Source organism: Palaemon carinicauda, chromosome 1 (genome assembly GCF_036898095.1).
Source record: "Palaemon carinicauda isolate YSFRI2023 chromosome 1, ASM3689809v2, whole genome shotgun sequence".
Taxonomy (NCBI): Eukaryota; Metazoa; Arthropoda; class Malacostraca; order Decapoda; family Palaemonidae; genus Palaemon; species Palaemon carinicauda.
The window spans coordinates 47,229,484-47,239,483 of NC_090725.1; the positions used below are offsets into that span (position 1 = coordinate 47,229,484).

General features: G+C 34.3%; 2 protein-coding genes across 3 annotated transcripts in view; one reads left to right on the top strand and one right to left on the bottom strand.

Moving 5' to 3' along the window:
* LOC137647980 (spermidine/spermine N(1)-acetyltransferase-like protein 1) overlaps positions 1–10,000 on the top strand; it is a 107,718-nt gene that overhangs the window by 16,293 nt on the left and 81,425 nt on the right. The window lies entirely within an intron of this gene.
* Positions 4,988–10,000, bottom strand: part of LOC137647968 (spermidine/spermine N(1)-acetyltransferase-like protein 1) — a 21,130-nt gene continuing 16,117 nt past the window's right edge. For both annotated transcript variants that reach the window (XM_068380919.1, XM_068380916.1), the window contains exons 5-7: positions 9,656–9,783; positions 8,790–8,989; positions 4,988–5,183 (exon numbers count right to left, since the gene is read on the bottom strand). In XM_068380919.1, coding sequence (XP_068237020.1) covers positions 5,028–5,183; positions 8,790–8,989; positions 9,656–9,783 — 484 coding nt within the window. In that variant the 3' untranslated portion in view covers positions 4,988–5,027. The remainder of the gene's footprint in view (positions 5,184–8,789; positions 8,990–9,655; positions 9,784–10,000) is intronic.

A 10,000-nucleotide genomic window follows, 5' to 3' on the forward strand; every position in this document is an offset into this window, starting at 1 on the left:
ACAAAAGTATAATGTGCTTTTCCACATTGGTCTTGTAGGTGGCTTTTCAGTGATGTTACAGACACTTCAAGAAATGATCGAGTTTGAACGGGGCTCGAACCACAATCCGGTAGATCGCCAGACAGGGACGTATCCAATAGGCCACCACATGCTTTAAAAAGGCTGTGATCCTTTTATTTCCTCCATAGCATCAAATGCCATAGAGCAATTGTGATGGCCTATGTGGTAACGTCACTGACTGGTGATCGCCTGACTTACGTTTTAGTCCCGCTTAAACTCGTTAGTTCCTTTGGTCACTGCAACCGCACCATCCTCGTGAGCTAAGGATGGGTGGTTTTGGAGAGCCCATAGGGGTATCCGCTGAGTCATCAGCAGCTATTGCCTGGCTCCTTTGGTCCTAGCTTGGGTAGAGAGGGAGCGTAGGCGCTGATCATATGTATATTTGGTCAGTCTCTATGGCATTGTCCTGCTTGACAAGGCAATGTCACTGTCCCTTGCCTCTGCCATTCATGAGTGGTCTTTAAACTTTAAATGAGGATATAATGCTCCGAAGAATGTAGATGAAGAAAAAGATTATATTTCTATCTTTCCCTCCTTAGGAAGTGGATGTCTTTACTCCTCGTCATCTACTGTAATCTAGATAACTTACGTAAAACCCACACCCACAACCTCTTGTTTTTCTGAGTGACATATCATTGTATGGTATTGATTATATCATTTGCTGACTATGGAGTTTTAGTGATTTCAAGAGTGGAAGGTTTTCCTATCTGTAGATTAGATATGTAGTGAGGAAGAGTGGATTTTTCTACAAGATTTTTATTATTCCTCTTACTTCATTAAAGGTTTAAATGTCACTCATGAATGGCAGAGTCAAGGGACAGTGTCATTGTTCTACCAAGCAGGACAATGCCCTAGAGATTGACCATATACCATATGTCAGTACCCAAGCCCCTCTCCAACCAAGCTAGGACCAAGGAGGTTCAAAGGTTTAAAGGTCGCTCATGAATGGCAGAGGCAAGGGACAGTGACATTGCCATAGCAAGCAGGACAATGCCCTAGAGACTGACCATTATATGATCAGCGCCCAAGCCTCCTCTCCACCCAAGCTAGGACTAGGGAGGGCCAGGCAGTGGCTGCTGATGGCTCAGCAGATAGACCTATAGGCTCCCCCAAACCCCCCAACCTTAGCTCACAAGGATGGTAAGGTTGCAGACACTAATGGCACTAGCAAGTCTGAGCGGGACTCGAACCCCCGACTGGTCAATACCAGGCTGAGACGTTACCAATCAGGCCACAACAACCAGGTAATGGCTGCTGATAACTCAGTAGGTAGACCTATAGGCTCCTTCCAAAACCCCTATCCTTAGCTCACTAGGATGATAAGGTTGCAGACACTAAAGGAACTAACGAGTAGGACCGATGCTTGAACCCCCGTCTGGTGATCACAAGGCAGATACGTTACCAATAATATAAGGATATAACCATCCTAAAAATAGAATACAATCTATGTTGTTTCTAGTATCACTAGTATTGCTAATAATTCTTAACTAGAGCATTAATTTTGATAAGACGTGTTTTTAGAAATAATTCATAATTCCGTTTATTTTAATTATACATCAATGATGAATCTCGATATGGGCTGAAAATCAAGATAACTCATTCATATATTCCAAAGCTATTGTGAACATGACTACCATGAAATGTTATGCTATAAATGTTTTATGAAATTCAGAATTAAGGACTTTGATTTATGACCCTCAGAATACAGTTACCCAACACCAAGGTCACTATACTCATTTCTTTTCAATGGTGCGCATTTGCACTGAATCGCAGGGGTGCCCTTTTAGCTCCAAAAAGCTTCCTCATCGCCGATTGGTTGGGCAAAATAATCCTAACCAATTAGCTAGTAGGAAACTTTTCCGAGCTAAAAGGACACCCTCTTCGAGTCAGTACAAATAGTCCTAATTAAAAAGAAATTTAATATAGGCGAAGGTAATTACTCCGGAGTAATTCTGGACTACATAATCTACTAGCTGTACATTGCAAAATCGTCCTTATACGTGTTTTTGACATATTTCAGCCTAAATAACGCGCTTTCATTACTATCTTTAACCAAAGGGATGGACGAAATAAACACTTTCAGTATCACATTTAAGAATATTGGTTGACTTAAATTATGTGAAGACTGAAACTCAGTATAGCAGGACGGAACTTGTATGTCTATTACTGTTGCTGACTCCCCAACATTTGAAGTAATAATTAGAGTTTTATTATTATCATTCAAATTTCAAATAAGCAGGAAATACCATAGAAATAATTCGTATAGGTCAATTAGTAGGTAAGAGCTTTTGAATAACCCATTGATAGAAAATCAGAATGAAATATATACAAACAGAACTAGTTGCTAAGATATAATGCATGTGTGTATACATATATACATACATGATATACATATGTATGTATATATATATATATATATATATATATATATATATATATATATATATATATATATATATACTGCATATATATATATATATATATATATATATATATATATATATATATATATATATATATGTATATATATAGACTGTATATATATATATATATATATATATATATATATAGAGAGAGAGAGAGAGAGAGAGAGAGAGAGAGAGAGAGAGAGAGAGAGAGAGAGAGAGAGAGAGAGAGAGAGAGGTATATTTATATATCTATCTGTTTACTTATTTTTTATTACGTTCAGCAAGGGAGCAACCATACCCTGGTAAGAGGCGGTTACATGTGCGTGTGTGCATTTCTATCTAAATATTTAAGATTTAAGTACTCGTGTAATTGCTTAAATATGATTTTCTTTCTTCAGATGAGTGACATTTCTTACGTAATCGTTTAGATCATGTGAAATACTCACATAATTTCAATTGGTTAAGAAGAGCCCCATGATTTTTTTTTTTTTTTTATTTATATCAGCTTGATATTCCTTGGGTGAAAGGGAGGTTTATGGAACGATTATCATAACTTACGCTGCTTCTTATGTTTATAGACATTTTTATTTTGGCTAGGAGAGGAGATGTATATCTCTCCTTCTATTTCCCCTAAATATATACTACTGTGAGCAGCATAAAAAGTGGAAGCATTTATCTTGATCCATGAATCTTAAGACTGAATTATTACCTCTAGCAAGGAGGCTATGTTTTATCTGGGTTGTTCGTTTGTTTGTTAACTGTAAGACTTCTGCAAAAATAAATTACCAAATGTAAACATCCTGATTGGCAAGAGATGATAAGAATCTCTTATAGACAGAAATATTAGTTTTGACCTTTCGGGGAAGTTAAAGAGTAAATTTATTTGGCATGTTTACTCAATTCGTAAAGGCAATATGGAAAGTGAGGTCAAGATTATAATATCAATCGCTATGACCACAACCTTAAAGCTACATGAAACTAGCCACGTGTTCATTTCTAAAGATATTTGCATCGAAAGTGACGTCAAGACAAACATACTTAGAAGTCTGTAAGACTTAAGAGAAAGGCTACTGAAAGGTTTGGAATGTTTCTAAGGGAAAGTTTTAGTTAATTTGTAAGCAATTGCTCTTCAGTCTATATTATTCACTATATTTACACTAATAGTTAAAATTTTAAATTAGCTATAAGATTAAACTAAAATTGTACTTCACAATAGAAATAAATAAAATTTGATGAGGATTATTAAAGGAATAGAATATCAGGTCGAGTTCTCAGATCCCTTTATTAGTTTAACATAATTAATTCACAGGCAACTTGACCTATAGTATAATCTCATTCTTGTAATGTGGGTTACTCCATTATGGAATAAAATACAAAGGAAAATATGAATGCCAATATAAATACTTTAACAATGTCAGATATGTTATAATGTTTTAACTTTATTGGTGTACGATCTTGCTCGTGTCGTATAATTGACCATAATTTTCACTAGGGTAAAGTTTCTACAGTAATTCATCTATTTCTTTTTCTAGCTCTGCAATGAAAATCAGTATATTTGATGATCCCGTCTTCAATAATTCACATTGAATTCACTAACAAATCCTTGTTTCTTCTTGGAAATAAAAGCTACTGACGAGGATAGCACCATGTGTTAATTTAAATGGAAAAGATGACCAATTTGCAGGCGTAGTAGCCTTACGATCCAAATAAGACCCTCAAACACCTGTATCTAATTTTCGATGTTTATAGTTGCCTTAGAGATCTCTTTAGCGTTTCCTTGGTATATTTGATATACACACTAAATGACTATTAGAGATCTCTTTAGCGTTTCCTTAATATATTTGATATACACACTTCATGACTAGGCTACATTCGTCATTCTATAGCCTAGGTTTCGAATATTTAAAAGAGGATATTCATATGCCTGCTAAACACTTCATTCTACAATAACTCTAAAATGATAAATCTCTTAAACTATGAAGTTAGAATGGAAACTTGAATTCAAAGGTTTCAATAATGTCGATAAATACTAAGACTCCTTATTTTAGTAGACCATTCAATCAACACAATTAAAGCAAGTTAGAGAAGGTGAATTAGACTGTTATGAGAAAGTTAGAATCAGAGGAACATCTACTGTCTCTCTTTAAAATTGTTTCAGTTGAAAATAATACTACGGATTCTAAGATTTGACATTGAGAATTGATTGTGAAAAAATATCATTGCAAACAGTGCGGAAAATAAGTGGGTGCCTGACCTTCAATGTAAATCTTAAGGATTAAATTCCATTTTTTTTTCTGAAAAAAAAAGAAACAATAAAACGAATCCCTTATGATCTTGAATATTTTAGCCACTGTTCGATAAAACCTTCTCATAATTCAAAAACTTTAGAGACGTTTTTCTTTAAATAGTCAAACATTTCTCACTAGAATATATAATTACTTTAGAAAGGAAGGTGCAGAACATCCATCGTCTTATTCTCTCATATGTTTAAAACAATTTAAGTTCAAATATATATCTACCCAATAATATATTTTCTAAATAGTTGTCTACGAATATTCACTAAATACTGATCTTGTCCAACGGGATTTTGAATAAGTGTGTATTCTTTATCTGACTTGCGTCGTAGGCACCATGACTCTTGTAGAATGCCATCGATGGTTTATTGTGAGCATCAACTGTGTGGTTGCACCGACTGATACCCTTCTGGAGACCTTCCTGAAATGCATGATGACAGAATTGTATATAAGTTTAAAACATTATCAATATATAAGGAGAAAGACGCCTTCCTATTAAGGTTATGCATCAAACTATGCCGCTTTAAAACTATGGTATTTGTTTACAAGAGCACGCTCTCCATTTACTCCCAAATTATGCAGTCCTGCAACTCTCCTCTTCTTGTACAGTAATTAGGAAGTTCTTTAAATGCTGGGAAAGCAAAAAATGTAAAGATATGTTGAGAAAGGGGGGAGGAGTTATAAGAATAAAAAAACTAGCTTGGTTTCCTCACTAAACGACCTGGAACCGACATCGCCAACATACACCAAACCGAAGTTTATGATGCCAGCGTACATTTTGTTTTTTTTTTACTCAAGATATTTACTAAATTAAAGATTGAGTAATTATGCAGGACTGCATAATTTGGGATTAAATGGAGAGCGTGGTCTTGTAAACAAATACCAAAAACTAAAATTAAATGTTTTAAAACCCCTATAGAAAGCTGAAGCCATAAGAACTTTGGATTTGTTATTTGTTGAAATATAAACGAAACAATGTCCTTTTTAACTACTGCCTTTTCACCGGCAAACTTAGACTTGTTATCTATATTCATGGATGAGTTCAGTAAGCCAGAAACTCGTTACCTTTTGTATTCGTGGGTGAGTTTAAGAAACCAGTTTAGAGTAATGTGGGGACAAATCTTAAAATGTTTCTTCCTTTCTTAAAATGCCTTACCATTATATATAAAACCCTTGGAAATTGTGGCCATCTGCAGCATATTTCTAAAGGGAATAACAAATAGGAAAATGTTTTATCAAAACCGAGAGCATGTTATATCTCTTAATTACACTGTACCTCAAGAAATCCTAATTGATTACCCTAGAAATTATTGTGTTTATTGGATTCTTGCAGTTTCAAAATAAAATAAATCAACGTTGATGCTAAAATGGTAGAATTGCGTTTAAGTGATGGAATGAATAAGATCATATCAGATGTTAACCTGGAAAACTGCACTATTTTTACAGATTACCCGCACAGAAAGAAAGTGAGCTAAAGAAAATACGATTCTGGAATAAACTAAATTTCTCTGTGTTTATTCATGAAGTTATTAAGAATATAAATAATATTTTCAATATAGGATTATTGATTACCTTATAACTGTTTGCAATAGGGTGAATAAAGATGCTGATGATGACATGTTCCCATTAATGAAAAAGACTATACTGACAAGAACAAACTAAAGTAAAAATGGAAAAAAAAAACGTAAGTTGGGAAAGTAGATACAAAATCGTAGTGTCAGTATATTCACTTATTGAGGTGGAATAAAACTGAATGTAATAAGAAAAATAAAATCCAGAAAACAGCACCAGATATAAATAAGTTATATCATATTTCTAAATGGTACAATAGTAAAAGTATATAGAAAAAAAGTTTCCCGGATCGGTATAGCGACGATGAACTTCCTGGTAAATTTTTAGAATTCTTGAAAAACAAAATAGAAAGTATAATTGGATCTTTTACAGATATTCCATATCAGATTGGTACTGTACCAGACATAAAATTATTAACGAGATTTAAAAACTAACAAAGGATGTAGTCTTGTTGGACTCGGAAAACAAATTTTGCTATTAAGCCAAAGTAATAGTAGATGACTTTTCAAGTCTTGCGGACATAATTTCAAGAATAGTAAACAATAGCATTTAATGACTGTAAGCATCCTAAATCCGAGAAAGGGGCTTTACTTATACAGGTTCAGAAATGTACTCTTTGCTATGGACGTATGATAACACAAAGCTATTTAGAATCTATTCTGAATATCAAAAGTTTTAGAATATTTGACTCTTGAGCAACTAGTTAGTCATTTAGAAGGAATCAACCATTACCAGTTGTCCAATCACCATACAGGCAATTATACTCTACGCTATGCTCTGTTGTAAATAAATGATCTGTGGAAATGATGAATGAAAATAAATGTGGTATTTCATTGTTACTTAATCTGTGTGCTACTTTTGATACAGTTGTGCATGTACTGCTTCTTAATGATTTACGATACATTGGTACTGAAGATCAAGCTTTTGAGTATCTAAAAGATTACTTGGTTGACAGAAACTACCGTGTTTAAATTGAAAGCTCTCACTCATCTTATGAACAATAAGCTGAAGGGTACCCCAGGGAAGTATACTAGGCGCAATCTTATTCTTTTTATCGATACTATATTCCAATCAAAAGCACTGCTGATACATAGAGTGAAGTTTAAACTATTTGTAGATGATACATAATTATGCTTCTTCAAAAACGACGTTGATGATACAGCTGAGATTCTGAACCACGTTATTACTAGTGCTATTGTATGGATGGCAATTAAACAACTAAAACTTGAATGTAAATAAAACTGAGTTTATGGTGGTAGGAAACAAATAAAAAGTAAAAACCGTCGTGACATCCAAATAAATATCAATGCCAACTTAGTCCCAAATAGTACAATTAGTTACATACGTTTATCACTGGACTATAATTGGTCGCTGAGTGCTCAAATAAGTAATGTAGTTAGGATCACGGGATGTTACCTTAGAAAAACTGTTTTTGTAAAGGAATGTGTAGATGAATATTCTGTAAAAAAAAAAAAATAATAAACTTGCTATCAACTGTGAAATTACTAAGATTGCCTATTGAAACTTTCTATTACATGCTATAGCAGAGTGCAACTTATGAAGTTACAAAACATAATAAATAGAGGAGCAAGATTGATAAAAGGTGTCCCTCCCCGAGAAAGGATTTCCCGTGTACTGATTAAGCTACACCGGCTTCATATTAAAGTAAGAGTAGATTTTATATCGGAACCGGACGTCCAAAACATTTAATAAGAGATTTACTACATATCGTGTCGCCAACAAATCGTGTCGACACGAGAGTAGTTACGAGTGGTTTCAAGTTTTTGCATTCATGATGCACCTCTACTGTAGGTTCTAGAGATTTCAAATACGCTACCAATAGACATCCGAATGACTGATGATCTTAATATTTTCAAAAAGTTGAAGAGTTTCCATTTCACAAAAAGTTATGAAACCGTTGATTTGACAATTAACACATTACATGATACTCTTAAGAATTCAGGTATACAAATGGGAAACTCTCGTAGGTTCTGCATGGCACAGGGCTTTTCTGTGTTTAAAGGTTAAAGGTGTCTGGTTTCAGTTCAAGTTTCATCAGAATTGATCCTCACCAGAACGTCAGTCGGGTAAGCCCAAACCCCCACTGTGGTGCCCAACCACAGAAGTGGCCTCCCCAGTAAACAGTTTAAACTCACGGTGCCGGGCGGGGATCGATCTGCTGCCATGCGAATGCTAGGCAAACACGTTACCACTGTACTAGCCAGGAGGTTTTACAGGACTAAGTAAACAACACTTTAGGTTGAAGTAAATTATGTGAGATCTAGGTGGAAAAATATCATAAAATAAGTCAAAAAGGCAATGTTGTGAAGGATAAGTTTTTTTTAAGTTGGTATATTATTCTGTTTATTTGAGAAAATATATTATTAGTTCATACAACCACTTTTAAGAGTAAGCCAATAGCTCTGGTCTCATCTTCCCTTTTGGGGTCACTAACCTTGAGTATTGCCAACCACAGAGCCATACCCATCCCTGTTCCCCTACATTCAGGGGAGACGTACAGATCCTCCATGAAGATCTTGGTCCCATCCAAACCGAAGGTGTATGAGAACATGCTGTACCCGACAATGACCCCGTTCTGCTCAGCAACAAATAACTTGAGATAACGCGGTTTTCCAAAACCATGTTGAAGTAATTCTAAAATGAGAGGAAAAATAAATCATCTCTAATAAGAAAGAGGTAGAATGTCTAATATTACAAGTAAAATGCATTATATTCTCTCTCTCTCTCTCTCTCTCTCTCTCTCTCTCTCTCTCTCTCTCTCTCTCTCTCTCTCTCTCTCTCTCTCTCTCTCTCTCCAGTACTACTGTATAAGCTGGTATTCAGAATACTCCTTATTACCTTTGCCAACTTCTTTGCGATGGCTAACTTCTGATAGATGTTTATAAAATTGTTTGTGTGTTTATTTAATTGTGATTCGCGTAACTCATAAATTATTCGATTGAATCTCATGAAATTTTGGGGTAAGATTAGACAGGGTCCAAGGACAATTTGATTAGATTATAGGAGAGATGAGGTCAAAGTTCAAGGTCCTCTATAGGTCAAAAAAGTCTTTTTGATAATTGTAGTCATTTTTTTTTCTTTTCTTTTTTGTGATATGCATTAAAGTAGGGCCAAATGTGCATATTCAATTAGCGATGGCGATGACTTGCGGTCTATCAAGTGTTCGTTCTATTTTAATCTTGAATAACTACTTATCCAAAAAGCAAAGATTTTTTACGGAAATCAAACCTAAAAGAAAAAAAAATACGCTTGACTGTAAGATTATAACACCGACATAATAGAAAATCTTGAAATTATTACCTGTCTCGTTGCAAACAACTTCGTGTAGTTTTCCAAGATACAAATGCAGGGCTTTCACTCCTTCGACTATATCACCAACGTCACTCATTGTAGCTTCTCTCAACGTGAATTTATTTGGAGAATCTTTTCTGTGGAATTAAAACGCTAATTAAATTAGTATGCTGTTTGACTTTGTTGGTAATTGAATGCACTATATAAAAGAGGAAAACATTATTGGATTTTTAGTTATTATGAAAACTGAGTATGCTGTATTGAATATACATATGTGTATATATATATATATATATATATATATATATATATATATATACATATATATATATATATATATATATATATATATAT